Source organism: Narcine bancroftii, chromosome 4, assembly GCF_036971445.1.
Source record: "Narcine bancroftii isolate sNarBan1 chromosome 4, sNarBan1.hap1, whole genome shotgun sequence".
Taxonomy (NCBI): Eukaryota; Metazoa; Chordata; class Chondrichthyes; order Torpediniformes; family Narcinidae; genus Narcine; species Narcine bancroftii.
The window spans coordinates 212,056,581-212,075,341 of NC_091472.1; the positions used below are offsets into that span (position 1 = coordinate 212,056,581).

The window sequence follows — 18,761 nt, forward strand, 5'->3', positions numbered from 1 at the left end:
ATGATTTTCAACATGGTTTTTATGTCCAGTCAAAAGCAAGGACAGTGAAGAGTGGGAACAGCCAGCCTTGGATGAGTAAGGAGATCAAGGAAAGCATCAAACTAAATGCTCATGTGTACAAAGTGTTCAAGAGCAGTGGGAAACCTGAAGGCGAGAGAAACTTTACAAAGCAAAAAGAACCACTAAGCAAGCACTGAAGAAAGAGAAAATAGATTATGTAACTACAGCAAAATATAAAAAGAGAGAGTAAAAGATTTCGAAAAACTATAAAAAGTGGAAAAGGGTGACTAAAGAGATGAGAAGGGGGAATTGATGTGTAATGTATGAAGGGCCAAGGCCTTGAACGTCCCATTTTGTGTCGGTCTTCAAAGTGCAGGACACATCCAGCATGCCGGAGAGATGTGTTACGGATGTGAAGGGAGGAGAGAACCTTGATATAATTGGAATCACTAAAGAGAGAACGCTGAGCAAACTAATGACCCCAAAGGTAGAAGGCCCCTGGCTCTGATGGAATATATCCCACGGTAAAGGAAATGGCGAATGTTGTAGTTGAACGTTTGCGATAATTTGTCTGGACTTTGGGTAGGTTCTGGGAGATTGCAAATGTTTTAAAGAAGGATCTAGGCAAAAGGCAGATAACTATAGGCCAGTTAGTCATCATCAGGCTGACAGAGTGTGGATTCAGGAAGGGCAGGTTCTGTTGAGCAAGTTTACTGGAGTACTTTAAGGATATCATAATGAGCATAGTGGATAGAGGGGAATGGGTGGATGTGGTGCACTTGGATTTCCAGCAGACATTTGGCAAGGGTTGGGGTGATGCATTAGCATGGATGGAGGACTGGCTAACCGACAGAAAGCAGAGATTTGTGATAAATGGGAGTTTCTCTGGTGGGTAATCAGTAGTGAGTGGAGTTCCACACTAGTCAGCCTGTTCACGATGCACTTTACAGATTCAGAAGGTAGACTGAGGGTAAAAGATTGTTTTTTTTTTTGAAAGAGAAATGATGTACAAAATAATACAATTTTTTTCATATTATCAACTTAAATTGCATTTAAAAAGGAAACTAGCTGTAAATTTAAGACTTCCGGAACAAAGTCAATTTGAATATTTAATTACAGATACATTTATTGAGAAATTTATTACTAATATGTATGTAAAATTGCAAGATATTGTGGGGGAAAAGGAATCATATAAATCTTAAGACTTAAATATACAAATTCAAGAGGAAGTATGGTCAAGACTGTGCCAGGAGAGTATCACAAATCCAATTAATTCAAGATATCAAATAATTCAATACAATCTTTTACTTCAATTATACTACACTCCATATAAATTAAATGGACTTAATTCAAATTATTCTGATCAATGTTTTAGATGTAATAAGGACTTTTTTTTACATTCGGTTTGGTCCTGTGTAAAAGTGGAGGAATTCTGGAAGGATTTGAGTATATTATTAGGAAGATAGAAATACCCCAAAAGATCTGAGAATATTTGTGCTTGGTAATGTGTATGAAGCAGTCACGAAATTGAAGTTGGATAAATATCAAATAAAATTTCTGAATATAGCAATAGTGGTAGTGAAAAAATGTGTGGCAATAACATGGAAACCAGAGAGTTTTATAACAATAGAACATTGAAACATAAATTTGTATGGCATTTAGAAAAGGTTACTTACAGTTTAAGGAATCACATTGGGAATTTTTTTATAAGATTTGGGGACCATATATGTATTTTGTTAGTAAAAGTCCATCCACATCAATTAATATTTAGAGAATAAAATAATTATGGTAAGAAAATATGAATAATAATATATGTGTAGATTTAGGTGTTTTCTTTCTCTTTCTTTCTTTTCCTTTTTTTGAGGGGTGGGGAGAAAATATTTAAAAAATTTGTATCATTTTGTATTATGTTATTATAATGAATCTGTATACAATTTAGTCAATGTCTGTATTGATACAAACAATAAATAAAATTTTCAAAAATAAAAGATTCAGAAGAGGGGACCAAGTGTAGCATATCTAAGCTTGCTGATGACATTAAACTGATTAAAAAAGCAAATAGGGCAGATGACGCGATGAGTCTGCCGAGAGATATAGACAGGTTTAGGTGAGTAGGGAGCGACAGGTGGAGTACAGTGTTGATAAATGTGATATTGTCCACTTTGGAAGGAAAAATAAAAGATCAGGTGATAAATGGTGGTGGATTGCAGTGTGCTGTGGTCTTGGGAGTGCTTGGGCATGAATCACAAAAGGCTGATTTGCAGGTGCAGCAGGTAATCAAGAGGGTAAATAGAATGTTGGGCTTCATTGCTAGAATGATTCAATTCAAGGACATGAAGGTTCTACTGCAACTGTACAGGGCACCGGTTAGGCCGTACTGGATGCAGTTCTGGTGTCCTTACTTGAGGAAGGACGTACTGGCTTTGGAGGCGGTGCAGAGGAGGTTCACCAGGTGGATTCCAGAGATGAGGGGGTTAGCCAATGAAGAGAGATTAGGTCACCTGGGGATTACTCTCACTAGAATTCTGAAGAATTTATTTAAATTTAAATTTTAAATTTAGACATACAGCATAGTTCCAGGCCATTTCGGCCCACAATTCCATGCCGCCCAATTTACACCCCATTAACCTACAACCCCCTGGTATATTTCGAGGAAACCGGAGCCCTTGCAGAAAACTCACGCACACACAGGGAGAAAGTACAGACAGCGTGGGATTTGAACCCTGGCCCTGGTCACTAGCGCTATAAAGGCGTTGTGCTAACCACTACTCCAACCACACTGCCCTAATGAGAGGGGATCTTATAGAAACATAAAATTATGAAAGCAATGGATAAGAAATTTGTTTCCACTGCTAAGTGGGACTAGAAGTAAGGGACATAGTAGCCTTAAAGATTCAAAGGTGAACATTTAGGATGAAGTTGAGGAGCTGCTTTTCCCAGAGAGTAGTGAACCTATGGAATTGTCTGCCCAAGAAAGCGGTAAGGGGCTTCTCCATTAAATATATTCAAGACAAAGTTGGATAGATTTTTGCGAGGTACAGGAAGTTGAGGGTTATGGGGAAAGAAGCAGGGACGTGATGCCTAGTCCATGGCCGGATCAGTCATTAAACAGCAGAGGTTCAATGGACTCGATGGACCTCCAATTTATGTTCATCCCGTCGATTAATTACAACTCCACTGGGGAGCTGTGGGAGCCGAATTATTGTTGCAGAAAGGAATATTGGTCAGGCCTCATATGATGCCACGGCCTTGCATGGTCCCAAATTACACCAAGAATGGGTTTACAGTGGTCTTTTAGCCAAGGATAACAGCATTCAAAATATAACTAAAAAGGGAATCACTTTTGACAATTTTTTAAAAATCCTATATACATCTTGGTTGATGGAAGGAAAAGATTTGATGAGATACTGATTTATTTTGGCTTTTCTGGTGGTGTCTCCATTATATCTAGGAGGGTGCAACTTCCACTGCATCCTAAGGAAGGAGCTCAGAGAGTTAGTAGAGTGGATCCTTGTGATAACTTGCTCTGTGGCAATCCCCAGTTTGACCCCTCTGCAGTTTACCTCTTTCAGGAGCTCGAAAGTCTCCTGGACCCAGCTAAGGTCCCTGATTTATAGCAGGAGAACTTCAGGCTCCTTTTTCAGCTGCTGTCAAGAAGGCAAAGGGAATGTCGGCCTTCATTGCTAGAGGGATTGAAGTTTAAGAGCAGGGAGGTCATGCTACACTGTATTGGTGAGACTGTGTCTGGACTAATGCGTGCAGTTCTAGCCACTTACTTGAGGGAGGATGTGCTGGCTTTTGGGGAGGTTCCCCAGCTTGATCCCAGATATGAAGGGGTTGGCCTACAAGGAGAGATTGAGCCATTTGGAACGTACTCGCTGGAATTTAGAAAAATGAGAGGGGATCTTGGAGAAACGTATAAAATTCTGAAAGGCATTGATAAGATCGAGGTAGGCAAGTTATTCCCATTGGTGGGAGAGACCAGAACTAAGGGGCATAACCTCAACATTCAGGGTTAGGACGGAGATGAGGAGGAACTGCTTTTCACAGAGCACGGTGAATCTGTGGAATTTGCTGTCTGTTGAAGCAGAGGAGGCGACCTCAGTAAATATATTTAAGACCAGGTTGGATCGATTTCTGCGTAGTAGGGGAATTAAGGGATATGGGGGAAAAGGCAGGTAGATGGAGATGAGCCATGATCTCATTGAATGGCAGAGCAGACTGGATGGCCAACTCCTGCTCCTATTTCTTACATTCAAGGCTCTTGTTGATTTTCATCTGGCGTGTGGCCTTTCAAGCTTGGGCTGCACATCTTTTAAGCCGATATTTTGAGTGCCTTTTCCAGCGGCTGCAAGCCTGGCTCCCTGGTCCTAATGAATCCCTCTCTGTTCCTGGTCATCACCTTGTGTGCTTGAGTTGTGGATGGTCGCGACCATTCGAGATAATCCACGGATGCCATTGAGCGAACAACAAGAAGCTGGAGAAGTTGTCTGATCATCTCTGCCCATGGATGCTGCCTGACTGGTCACGTTCTTCCAGCACCAGCCGTGTTTGATTTTCTCCCTTGTGATCGCTTCATTGCTGGACTCTCCTTCTGTTCTGTGGCTCAAGCTTGAATCTTGCCTTGGGTAGGCCATTGGTCCCTGGGAGGTGATTAGATCTCTCGGCACTTTATTTACAAGACACGGTCATTAGAAATTTACAGTAGTATTCTATTTTTTTAATATTTTTCACGCCAGCTTCATTAATTGGCTTTCCCTCCAACTAAAATCAGTTTGTGGGTCCTTCAGATTTAGAACGATGCTAAACACCACTTTGAGGAAGCACGGAGATATGGGGTGGGAGAAAGCTACGTCAGGGTGGCATGGTTTAGCAGTGCCAGCGACCAGGGGTTCGAATCCTGTGCTGTCTGCAGGGAGTTTGTACGTTCTCCCCGTGTTTTCTCTGGGCGCCCTAATTTCTTCGTACCATTCAATACGTACTGGGGGTTGTAGGCCAATTGGGTGCAGTTGAGTGGCACAGGCTCATGGGCTGGAAGGGCGTGTTACTGTGCTGAACATCTACATTAAAAATTAAATTAAAATTCAATCTCCCCCTTCCAGTGATGTCACCGTGAGGGATTCAAGATTAAAATTGTTCCGTTTGAAGCCAGTGTTGTTAAATGAAGCTTTGAATGAAAGAGCTTTGTCCCAATTCCTTCTCTCTACTCCACTACTCCCTTCTATTCTCTTATTTTTTTGTCTGATTCAATGTGCCATTCTTTAACACTAATCGAACCCTGACCCTGGGAAGTATTACAAAGGGCTGTATGGTCTGGACAGGGAGTGCACACTCTCCAGCCTCTTCACTGTAGGTAGACTGTCTTCCTGTTGGTGAGGTACTGAGACTTTCCATTCATGTTACAAACGGGACTAATTAGTACCCAAGAGTGAATACATTTCTCATCCTGCATTGCTTTTGAATGTAACATCAAAGGAACAACTTCCTTTGTGTTTTTTTTACTCCTTTTTCCAAGATCTATATAAATAAGTAGTTGTATAATACAATTCAGACATGGTGGTAGCAGGAAAAAAAAACTTAGCTATGCTATTCAAGCACTGTGAAGCATGGCATAGAATTCTGAATAGAGCAGGCATTACTGAGGACCAGTACATGTGCCTCCTTGATCACTTGAGATGAATTAAGTGGAGCTCCACGTTTATCAAAGGAAGTCCTACAACATCTGTTTTAGTTGAAGAACAATCCCAAAACTCCCGAATAGTGAAGAGGGTGACCTGCGGATTCCTGAGGCATTGTGGGGAAGCCCTCTCCTCCCCAGCCAAAGGACTGGGTAGCCACTTCAGAGTAGCCTGGGTGCATGCATCCAGGAATTGGCTGCTCCATGGTGATCTGATAGATGGAGAGCCAAAATAATCGCATAACACTCATGAATTCCACACTCAGTTCAGTCATGGCATGCTATCCTCCAACCGTGATACTATTAACATTCCCAAAAAAGCCACTTCTTGATCGTGGCGACCCATATAACCATATAACCACTTACAGCACAGAACAGGCCAGTTCGGCCCTACTAGTCCATGCCGTAGCAAATCCCCACCCTCCTAGTCCCACTGACCAGCACCCGGTCCATACCCCTCTAGTCCCCTCCTATCCATGTAACGATCCAGTCTTTTCTTAAATGTAACCAATGATCCCGCCTCGACCACGTCTGCCGGAAGCTCATTCCACATCCCCACCATTACATTTATCATAACTTTACAGTGATTTTATCTCTTTCCTTCCCTCCCCACCCCCCAGCTCGCTATCTGGCAGGGGCTGACTCCAGAGGCAAGTTGCTTTGAATGTGCAGCTGTACAGGGCCTTGGTGAGTCCACACATGGAGAACTGCGTGCAGTTTTGGTCTCCTTATCTGAGAAAGGGTACATTCGCCATGGTGGGGGTGCAGAGAAGATTCACTAGACTGATACCAGGGATGGAAGGACTTGAATATGAAGAAAGGTTGGATAGACTAAAGCTGTATTGTCTGGAATTTAGAAGATTGAGGGGGGATCTTATAGAAACATATAAAATTCTTAAGGGTTTAGACAGATTAGACGCAGGTAGGTTTTTTCCAATGGTGCGAAAACCAGAACCAGGGGTCACAGTTTAAGGATAAGGGGGAAGGTTTTTAGGACTGAGATTAGGAAAAATTTCTTCTCTCAGAGAATGGTGGATCTGTGGAATTCTTTGCCACGGGAAGTTGTTGAGGCCGGTTCCTTGTCAATATTTAAGAGTAGGTTAGATTTGGCCCTTGTGGCTAAAGGGATCAGGGGGTATGGGGAGAAAGCAGGAACTGATCAGCCATGATCATATTGAATGGCGGTGTAGGCCCTACTCCTGCACCTACTTTTCTATGTTTCTTTTGCGGATGCCACAGGGTTTCCTCTGTTTTTCTGTTGTGCGAGTTTGGAGAGCTTTACCGTGGAGCCCAAAAGATCCCCATCTCATTCAAGGGGTTACAGTCTCCTGATGCTACTGTTGTTGATGTTCTTCCATCGTTGTGAACATTTTTTTTAATTCGCACATCGTGAAAATGAATCTTCACTAGCTAAGAGAAAGAGGCAAACATTTATGTTGTGGCTTCAGGGCACCTGGTCTTTCATTGTGGTAAGAGAGGTGACTGCATATTTGTGCTCACGAGGTTCCAAGCACTCCATCATAGAAATGAGGAAATACCGAGAAGCTGGACGAGCTCAGCAGGTCGGGCAGCATCCATTGGAAGTAAGAGGTTACCATCATTTCGGGCCTTGGCTGCTCATCATACCTTGACGACGGGCCCAGGCCTGAAACGCTGGTTACACGTCACTTCCTATCACTGCTGTGTGACCCACTGAATTCCTCCAGCATGTTTGTACATTGAATTTCGAGTTGGGACCCTCTTTGGAGACCAAGAAGGGAAGGTAAGACCAGCAAACCTCAAAAAGGAGGAGGAGGCTGGGTGATTGGATACAGGACAAATGAAGGAGGGAGCAGATGGAGAGGCAGGAGGGGTGGGAGACCGCATAGAATCAACAAAGGAAAATAGGGTGGAAACAAGTGAACTGGATCAGAGTGAGGGTTGGCAATGGTTGAGGTGAGGACAGACGAGTCTGTGTGGGAATGGGGAGGGGAATTAAAAAGGCTGGCAACTGGCAACTGCGGACAGAGAGCAGGCGTTCGGCAAAGCCACTGCCCAAGCTGAGTTTGGTCTCTCTGATGTCAGATGCAGCAGTCTGGATCAAACTGTGGTCATTGTTGTGGATCATGAGGCAAAATCATATTTGTGCATGGCAAGGCGCCAAACACTGCAATGTCGTAATCTGCTAATCTGGTTCGGACAGTACTGGTAAAGCATAGCAGCCTGATCTGTCCCTTCTTTCCTTCAAAATGATACTCTTCAGATGTTTCATGCCTGGGATATCCAATAATGCAGCTCCTTCTCAATGCTCCACTGAAAGTGACAACCTCATGCCTGTCATCAGGCACCCACTAGGACAGCCATTCTCAAGGAGGCCCATACAACACATTTAATAAGGCGGGCCATGGACTGAAATCTTTGGTAGGAAGGGGCCCAATGTGTATAGAGGGCATGGAAACTGAACAGATGAAACAATTTTTGGGGGAAGGAAAGGTTTATTGTTTTATTATTATGTCCTCTAGTTTATCCTTAAGGTTCCCTAATGACTCATTTCTGTACAAATCATCGAAGAATCTTTTTTAATTTTTAAAAAGAATAGGATGGGAAATAGAAAAGGGGAGGTGGGTTGGAGGAGTAGCATTACTGGTCAGGAATAGTATCATGGCAATAGAAAGGGAGGAGGTTTCAGAGGGAGTGTCCACTGAGTCGGTGTGGGTGGAAGTCAAAAATAGGAAGGGAGCTGTCACTGTGCTGGGAGTGGACTATAGACCCCCAAATAGCCCTCGGGAGACCGAGGAGCAGTAAGCAGGCAGATTTTGGAATGGTGCAGGAGATATGGGGTTGTAGTTATGGGTGAGTTCAACTTACCTAATATTGACAGGCACCTCCTGACTCCAAGAGGGATAGATGGGGCTGAATTTGTCAGGTGCACTCAAAAAGGATTCCTGACACAGTATGTGGACTGGCCGACAAGAGGAGAGGCAGGACTGGCTCTTGTTTAGGGGATGAACCTGGTCAGGTGGCGGACCTCTCAGTGGAGGAGCATTTTGGTGAGAGTGACCACAACTCCTTTAGCTTCAACATAGCTATGGATAAGGATAAAAACAGACAATATGGGGAAGTGTTTAATTGGGGAAGAGCTGATTACGAAGGGATGAGGCAGGAACTGGAGAGAGTAAATTGGAAACAGATGTTCAAGGATGAAAACACAGAACTAATGTGGAGGAAGTTCAGGGACCACTTGTGCTGTATAGGTTTGTCATCATTAATAGGGGAGTTGAGTTGAAGAGTAGAGAAGTCATGTTGCAACTCTTCAAATTTCTGGTGAGACCACACAGAGTATTGTGTTCAGTTCTGGTCACCTTATTATAGGAAGGAGTGGAAGCCATAGAGTGGGTGCAGTGATTTTCTAGGATATTACCTGGATTGGAAAAATAAGTCTGATGAGGCAAGGTTAGCAGAGCTGGGACTTTTCTCTTTGGAGCATAGAAGGATGAGAGGAGACTTGACAGAGGTCTACAAGATTTTGAGATGCATGGATAGGGTGGACAGCCAGCAACTGTTTCCTAGGGCAAAATCAGCAAAGACCAGAGGACGTATGTACAAAGAGAAGGGAGAGAAGTTGAGGGAAGACATTAGGGGTGTTTTTTTTACACAGAGAGTTGTGGGTGGCTGGAATTCCTTCCTGGGGATGGTGGTGGGGGTGGGGAGGGGATGGGAGGGGTCACTTAAGAGACTCAGGCATATAGATGGAAGAAAAATGGAGAGTTACAGGATAGGGAGGGTTTAGTAATTTTTAAAAAAATATATGGGTCGACAACATTGAAGGCCGAAGGGCCTGTACTGTGCTGTTTTGTTCTAAGTTCTCTGTTCTATTTGTCTGGTTTTTTTTTAGATTATACAGACATTCAGCATAGTAACAGGCTCTTCCAGCCCACAAGCCCCTGCCACCCAGATCCCCCAATTAACCTATCTATAACCCCTGTATGTTTTGAAGGGTGGGAGGAAACCGGAGCTCCTGGAGGAAACCCACACAGACATGGGGAGAACATACGTTATAGACTGCGCCAAATTCAAAACCCTTTTGCTGGTGCTGTAATAGTGTGGTGCTCCCCGTGCTGCAGTTGGAATCACAAGCCAAATTTGTTAGGCTCAGAGTAAAAGCCTAGTTTTCCTTTCACCCTTGCGTAACATTCTGCATAGAGATATATGGAGGAGACCAACTAATCCTGACTGCTTTTGAGGGAAGGGGCCTATAAACTTTGGGCAGAGATCTAAGGGGGTCACAATCAAAAGAGTGGCTGCCCCAGAAGGCACAACTAACTCCTTCTAGTTGCTTTCTCAACTATGTCAAGAGTTATGATCAGGAATGGGGGGTGGGGGGGTGGGGGGGATGTGGAAATGAATTGGAGTGGTCAGGAGAAAGGATTTGTTGATCCTTTCTTCCCCCATTGATGCTGACAGGCCTGCTGAGTTCCTGCAGAAGATCAGTTGTATATTTGTTCGTGCTACACCACTCCACCATCTGCAGTCTGCATCTCTCTGATCACCAATGCACCACCTGTGGGTGCTGGAAGAAAATGTAGTGGTGTGTTATTTTGTACACCTTTCCTTTCAAAAAGTAGGATGTGCAGGGTTAAGGGTCCAAGCAAGGAAATGGCACCCGGTGAATGGGTTTTTCAAAGGGCTGACACAAATGAGCCAAATGGCTGTGCAAATATGTCCGCTCCTAATTTACAACAGAATAAACCATTATGTGGAGACTGCGTGTACAGATTTGTGTTGGTAGCACGCTCATGCACCATGAATCAAATTAGCAACACTGCAGCTAATGGTCTTGAGTGAGATTTGCCAGGCTGTTTGACCATGAAGGTGAGCGCAGTTCAACACAGCTCTGTCTTCAACCATTTAACAGCGGCCTGAATAGCAATCAGAAATATGAGGTGCAGCTATGTGTTTTGCTTTTGCTGTCACCAGACTATGAAAGGATAAAATTAGGTGGGGTCTGAGGCCATTGTGCAGTGACACGATTTGTTAGCACAGCTGTGAACAGTGCTGCTCTGGTCTTGAACCTGAGATCTTCTGCCTTGCTGCCGACGAAAGTGTCTGTCTATTAAATAGTTAAATAGTCCTCACATTTATTTCCAGTTATGCTTTGTAAGCCAACATGTCACTTTATTTATAGAGGCCTAGTCTTTTTGTGTAGTTACTGTGACAACGGTCGGCCCGTGTATTTTTACCTTGCATATTTTGTTTGCATTGGGGAAGCTGTCTTGGAGGTGGGTTTATTCTTGGACGTTCAGTCATCCCTTACGATACTGGCTAGTGATGCTGTGCATGCATTGTTCATCTATCCCATCCAGGTGTGTGGTAAGCACTTGAGATGCAACTGACAGCAAGACAGAAAAAGGTGCCTTGGAGTCTTGTTTCCATCTGAATCAGCGGTGGCTGCACAAATATTTGTTCTAGAGTGCTTGCTTCCCGTGGCGCCTCATCAATGTTCTTTGTTGCTTTCCCAAAGGCTGTAATGCCAGGTTTGGGGTAAAAATCAGCTCTAGTCCCTATAAACTGGCCATAACCCTCGCTTCATTGGAATGATGGTTATGCTACTGAGGGTGTTATAGTGGAGATCCCACTTTTTTTGCCTTCTGCAGTTACCTGCAGAGCTCACTGACGATGAAGAAGTGTTTAGAACTTCAGCATTCTTTCCCCTCCTTCCTCAAACTCCACAGTTTAGGTTAAAAAAAAACAAAAAATGCAGCAGGCACTCAGCATCTGCGGAGAGAGAAGGCATTTAAAAACTCCAGGGTGATGAAAGCGATGAAATGAATTGCAGCTCCTTTCACCTGCAGAGGGTGCTATCGAGACAACATTTAAAAGATATTTGGGCAGGTACAGCTATGTGCAAGGCTCAATACTAGCAAGGCGGACTAGCATGGATAAGCATGGGTTATTGGGCTGAATGGCCTGCTTCCATGCTATTGGCAGAGTTGAAAAGAGTGAGAGATCAGCTGTATAACCCCAATCTTGGCTTCGCGCTGGAAAGTATGAATCTGTGAGTGTCACAGGAAGAGCATTGGGTTATGGTATTGGGAGCAGCTAGATTTATGTAATAGTTTCCTTCGTCCAAGAGTCCATGCTGTGTGTAGCCTGGGCAGCATGTTAGTTAGTTTGATCTCTTAAGGACAGAAAAAAAAAATCAGTGAATAATTGGCCCTGGCCTCAGAAACAGGCCCTTCAGCCCATCTAGTTCATGCTGAACTATTAATCTGCCAGGCCCCATTGAGCAACATCGAGATCAGAGCTCTCCCATCCATGCACCTCTCCAAATTTTTCTTAAATTTTGAAATCGAGCCCGCATTCACCACTACAGCAGGCAACTCTTCCACTCTCTACGAGAAATCCTCTCTAATGTTCCCTTTAAACCTTTCACCCTTAACCCATGTCCTCCAGTTCTTGTCTAAGCTCAGTGGAAAAAAGCCTGCTTGCATTTACTGTCCTTGCCTCTCATACATATTAAATAATATGAAGTATTTTTTCTGAACCCTCTTTAGCTCAGCCACGTTGCACTGATGTTAATCTTCGCATGGGCTCTTTCAGTCTTGTTCTTAAAAATTGCTGTTCAAACATTCGGCCATGCTGATAATGAAACACCACCAGAGATACTATCGACACTTGTCCTGTGAGCAAGTGAAGTGCTAATGAAATTGCACCCCAGATCTCATTGCTGCAAACATCAGAGGTCGTTGGGTGACATCTTTTAGAATTGGTATCCAAATTGGGCTCTAATATCAACTGAGCATGGGCAACAGAAGCTTAATTTGCACAAGACCATTCATAACTTAGATCAGAGGTGGCCAACCTTTTAATTTTTTTTGTAGGCATACAGCACAGTAAAAAGCCATTTCAGCCCATGAATCCGTGCCGCCCCACAGTTCGTACTCGTGGACTGAAATGGCCCGTTACCGTGCTTCATGTCAAAATTAAAAGGTTGGTCACCCATGGCTTAGTTCGACTCCATCTGTACTCTAAAGGTTTGGCAGTTAGCAGATGCATCAGTCTGAATTTTGGGTCTGGTCAAGCAATTCGTTTGAATACCTCAGACTGAATTCCAAACTTGGTACGTGATGCTGGCATCAGATATTCCAAATTGGAAGTCTCCTCATCAGCAACATCCATCACTTACACCAGTGGGTCTCAACCTTGTTCTTCCCACCCACATCCCACCATAAGCAATCCCTTACTAATCACAAAGCAATCATGGCCTAGGGATTACTTAAAGTGGGACGTGAGTGGGAAGGAAAAGGCTGAGAACCATTGACTTACAATATCAAGAATTGGAAAATCAACCATCGGTAATCTGGATTCTCTTTTTCTCTCTCCCCCCAAAGATCTTCCCTGGTCTACTACTATTTAATACAATATTTTCTTTTGTGAGGTAGGGGTGGCACACTTCGAGTGGCGATGAATGCAATGCTCTGAAAGTGCCAGCGACTGGTGTTCGAATCCGACTAAGAACTTTGCATGTTCTCACCCTGTCTGCGTGGTTTCCTCCCACATTCCGAAAAAGAACGGGATAGAGGGTTAATTGGTTACATGGGCTTATGTGGATAGTGCAAGCTCAAAGGCCAGAAGGGTCTGTTATACTGTGCTGTATCTTAACATTTACAAATGTTTTTTTTAAATATTAAAAATAATATACAGCAGTGGCGTACTCCGTTTTAATGCATGGTTTCTTTTTAATAGGATGCCGGAAGCCAGTGGGTTTGTCCTACGGGATTGCCAAAGTGTGCGCCTACAGCGGCTGGTACTATTGCCAAGCGTGTCACGTGGACGATCTCTTTCTGATCCCTGCTCGACTGGTTCACAACTGGGACACCACCAAACACAAGGTGCGTTGCCCCCTTATCACCTCTTGCAAAGGTCGAAACCAACTGAGGTGTGACTTCTACCACCTTGTATTCTGATCCTCTTGTTATAAAAGTTGGTGCGCCATTTATGATTTTTTAAAATTCTTTTGTGTGCCTTTCTCATGAAATTTAAATCACTCTTCTTCACCCCATATCATTGTCTACATCCCCTTCGTTATTTCTAATTTTTCACCATTTAACGGTCCTTCCCAAGTAAAAACACAAAAATGCTGCAGGAATTCAGCAGGTCACGCACAATCCATTGGAAGTAAAGAGATGTTAGGGAGGATTAATACTATAAAAATGAATATTTTTCCCCGAATACAATATTTGTTTCAATCAATTCCTTGTTTTTTAAATAAAAGTTTTTTTAAGGATTTATATAAAGCAATTAGAGACTTTTTATGGAAGGGAAAATTTCCGAGGGTAGCGATGAGAAAGCTGATGTGGGATTTTCAATCTGGAGGTTTAAGATTACTGAATTTTCAACATTATTATGAAGCAGCTCAATTTAAATTTCTTAGTGCATTAATGAATATGGATGATCCGCCCAGTTGGGCAAAGATAGAAATGGCGGTTATTTCAGAAAAATTTTCTCATGAGTTTTTGTTTCGATGGAATAAAAATTTATTACGAACTTATGATGTCCCAATATTGAAGCATTTATTAAACTTATGGACAAGTAAACTTAATAAATTGGGGCTCAAAAATAAATGGTCTGGACGATTGCCATTATATAACAATCAACTTGTTCCTTTTACAGTCTCCAATATTACTTTGAAACAGTGGGAAAGGAAGGGAATAAAAAATTTATCCGATTGATTTTCTGAGGGATGTTTTTGTTCTTTTGATGAATTACAAAGGAAATTCAGTATTAGTGGAAACTCTGTATTTGTGTATTATCAATTAAGATCTTTTGTAAAACAGATATGTGGTCGACATATGATTTTATTGCCTGATTCTAATTTTGAGGAATATGTACTTTCAATACCACAAAAGGGATATATATCTGATTTGTATTGTATTTTACAAGAAATTGATAGTAAAAAAGATTGGGATAAGGATAAGTTGAAATGGGAAAAAGATTTAGGTTTTATAATAGCTGAAGAAGCTTGGATGGAAATTTGTCAGAATAGTATTAGGAAATTGGTTAATGCTAGATTAGTGATGATTAATTACAATTTTATACATCAGTTATATTTAACACCGGAGAAACTAAAAAAGTTTGGTCTTAGTAAGTCGGATTGCTGTTTTTGTTGTGACCAGACGGCTAATACTTTTTTGCATACTGTTTGGTTTTGTGATCGATTGCAACAGTTTTGGAAGGGTATTCAATCTATATTTAATAGTTTATATAATATTTGTCTTGTATTAGATCCTGGTATATTTTTATTAGGGAATATGCAATCATTAATTGATTTGGGCCTACAAGATTATCAGATTTCTTTTATCTATTTAGCTTTAGCTGTGGCCAAGAAATGTATAGCTCTTACTTGGAAAGATAGAAATATATTGACTTTAGATAGGTGGTATTTGGAGATGAAGTTCTGTTTGACTATGGAAAGGATATCTTTTTCAATTCAGGATAGGATGTCTTTTTATAGGTTGAAGTGGACTCCGTTTGCTAAATATATGCAATTAAGTTTGATTTAAATATGTTTTTAAGTTTGATATTTTGGTATTGATAATTTTTTTTCCTTTTTTTTTGATGTTAGTATCTTTATTTGTTATGTTTTATCTTTTTTTTGTGTAAGGGTTTTTTTAATATATAATTATTGTTCATTTTATTAACTCTTCACTCTTTCACTCATTATTTTGGGGGGGTTGGACTAACTTTAAGCTAGGTCATTAATGTTGTGTACTAATTTGGGGGGGGTTTAGTTTATTTAGTCTGCCGATGTAATATTGTAATTTTTATTATCTTATGTTTAATCTTTTTACTGTAACTTTTTATTTTATTCATGTTATAAAAATCTTAAATAAAGTTTAAAAAAAAAGGAAGTAAAGAGATGTAATCAACGTTTAGGGTCTGAGCCGCTCTTTTATTTTGGAATATTTTATTTATAATTTTCCAAACTTAAACAGTTATCAACATTACCAGTGTCAATGTTAACAGCATCAGCATTAACTACAGTTTACAATTATTGGTTTCATGCAAAGTTTTCTGCAGAGTTCAAGCTCCTTTCGTCCCCCTCCCTCTCCACACCCCACCACCCTACCCCCCACCCACACCCTCAATGTTTAGAACTTAACTAACCATGTTACACACAACATTCACAACACTCCCAACAAAGGTATAAAACATAGATCAGGGTTTTATGGGCAACCTGTGCTCAGGTGTTCTCTTGACTTTTCCCAGTTGGGATGGGACTGAGCGCTTCTTTAGTGTATGAAGTCCCTCCCTATTTGTCTGGCTGACAGTGATTGATCTTACACTTTGAAATCCACCTGCCACAGTCTTGTCCGTTCAAATCCAAGCATTTTGCAGTATAATGTTTACATCAACATGGAGTTTAGTGGTGCATAACCGAGCCATTGGCAAACCTAGACCTATGGCTTCCTGCCTTGTGTTCATATCTCCAAGGCAAGTTATTGGAAGGTGGTGAGGGGCACTATTCAGGGATGAAAGATTGAGAAAGGTGCTTGTACAATAACAATGTATTGTTTGACACCAGCCTTAAATGAGATTGGCTCTGTTGTGGACTCGTTGGTTAGGATTGTGGCTTGCATTCATTGTGAGGCAAATAGAAGATGACATTTAAATTCTGTGGACAGCCAGATTTGAGGTGAGTGTTCCACAGCGGCTCCCATTGGCTTGGAGGCCAATATAAGCTGGTGGTGGCATTTGGGTTTTTGGAGTTTTACGACTCCAGAGGACCCCAAAACCCAGCAGCAATAGACATGCACCACGACAAAGGGTTACTTAAACAAAAGTTGCTTTTAATTATCTTTGAACATGAAAACAGAATCACACTTTAACTTATCTCTATTGACTTACTTAACCTATTTAACCCCCCCTCTAATTCTAGCTGCACATGTGTGTAATGTGTGTTTAAGTTTAGAAAAGTTCTTTGGTTCACAGTCCAATCTCACTGGTTGCAGGCAATTCTTGTACTGTGCACAGAAGTTAGCATTAACAAAGTTCACCAGGCTTTGGTACTTAACAAGTAAATGGTTACCACTTAGGAGGGGTGTTGTTGGTTTTCAGAGAGAGTTTTATTATTCCAGGACAGCCACTCCAGTGTCTTGCTGATGAAACTTGCTCCCTTTCAGGGTTCTCCAGATGATAACCTCTTTCTTTCAGGTCACCACAGAGTTCCTTTCTGTTTCTCCTATTCCAAGAGAAGCACCAGACAGCCAGTCCTCTCCTTTGACCAGGCCGTCTTCCAAAGCTTGCCAGCTTGTCCCTCTGGAACTGAAATCTGTGTATCTCCTCTCTCTCACTCCCTCCCACTCTGAAAGCAAAGCTGTTCTGCCTCTGCCTGCAAAGATCACATCATCTTCCAGGCAGCAAACTGTTTTCTAGACAGAGCTGCTGCTGTACGTTGCTACATTGTTGCCCCTTGCAAATAGCACTCCATCATGAGCCTGTGAGCACTCTGCGAAACACCTGCAAAAATTCTGTGTTTTAAAGTATTTATGTGTGACCTGCTCTAACAAACCTTTCCCAATTTATCTCCCAAACACCTCTTATATACTCTGTCACAGGAGAAGGTGAAGCAAGCTTAGCAGAGTTGGGACTTTTCTCTTTGGACCATAGAAGGTTAAGAGGGGACTTGCAGGAGGTCTACAAGATTATGAGAGGCATAGACAAAGCCAGCGCCTTTTTCCCAGGGCGGGAGTAGCAAAGTGAAGTGTACAGAGTGAAGGGAGGAAAGTTTAGGGGAGATATCAGGGGTAAGTTATTTTTTACCCAGAGAGCTGTGGGGGCCTGGAATACCTTGCAAGGAATGGTGGTGGAGGCTAGGACATTAGGGCAATTTAAGAGACTCTTAGACAGACACACAGATGAGGATTTTTTTAGGTATGTATAGGTTGGCACATATTTGTCGGTGTTGGTGCTGTGCAATTGCTCAGCAAAAGGAGGTGTAAGGCACTCCTATCATCCGATAGCCCTCAGGCCGCCTGAGGACCTGTTTAGCCTCCCAATCAGGGTCACGTGAAGCCATGGGTTTCAGATGGTTTTACAAGCGGATTCTATAAATTGGAATTTATGGTTGATTCCTGGAATCCAAGGGCTAAAATATGAGGAACGTTTGGCAGCTCTTGGGTTATATTCGTTGGAGTATAGGAGGGGGGAGCTTATAGAGACATTTCGAATATTGAATGGTTTTGACAGAGTAGATACGGGTAAGATGTTTCCCTTGATGGTTGAATCGAGGACAAGGGGTCATAGTCTTAAAATTAGAAATGATCCAATTAAATCAGAGAGGAGGAAGAATTTCTTTAGTCAGAGGATCGTGGATCTGCTGCACAAAGCAGTGGAAGCCAGATCACTGACAGAATTTAAACAGGAAATTGATAAGTATCTAATTAGTCAGGGTATCAAAGGATGTGGTGGAAAGGCTGGAAATTGGAACTAAGTGTGGGCATCGTTCAGCTTAGTGTAGAGTCACGGAACAGATTCGATGGGCCTCGTGGCCTACTTCTGCTCCTTTATCTTGTGGTCTTGTGAAACTAAAGACGCTGGACAGATGAATCTGCTGTTCAATGGCCAGGGTGACCCATCCAGTATGGACACTGCAACTGATGAAGGCAACGGGAAACCACTTCAAAATTTTTCCCCTTGTGTAATCATGAACTCAACATCGATTATGGTCTCAGCTCAAAGATGGAGACTTCACCAAAGGAGAACAGGGGGAGGCAACAACTACACTTCGGAGGGTCAGAGATCGTGATGGATGGAGAGACGTGATCGCCCACGCCAAACTGCAAGGCACCTGAATGAATGGGGTCGGTACAACATTGTGGACTGAAGGGTCTGTACTGTGTTGTCGTGTTCTACGTTCTTGTCCAATGGAAGTCAGATTCACCATGGAATGTGGAATCCATGCCGTGATTCAGGAGATCCCAGATGCTGGAACCTGAAGCAACCTGCTGGATCACTGGGAGAAAAGATATTGCCAACATTTCGGCCCAGGACCCTTTTATCAAATCTGCTGTTGGGAGTAAGTCGTTCCAAAGAATCCCAACAA

At 42.3% G+C, this 18,761-nt stretch overlaps 1 protein-coding gene across 6 annotated transcripts in view; it reads left to right on the forward strand.

The window, feature by feature from the left end:
- Positions 1-18,761, forward strand: part of plekhm3 (pleckstrin homology domain containing, family M, member 3) — a 183,779-nt gene that overhangs the window by 53,325 nt on the left and 111,693 nt on the right. For all 6 annotated transcript variants that reach the window (XM_069933879.1, XM_069933878.1, XM_069933877.1 and 3 more), the window contains one exon: positions 13,403-13,548. In XM_069933879.1, the coding sequence (XP_069789980.1) occupies positions 13,403-13,548 (146 nt within the window). The remainder of the gene's footprint in view (positions 1-13,402; positions 13,549-18,761) is intronic.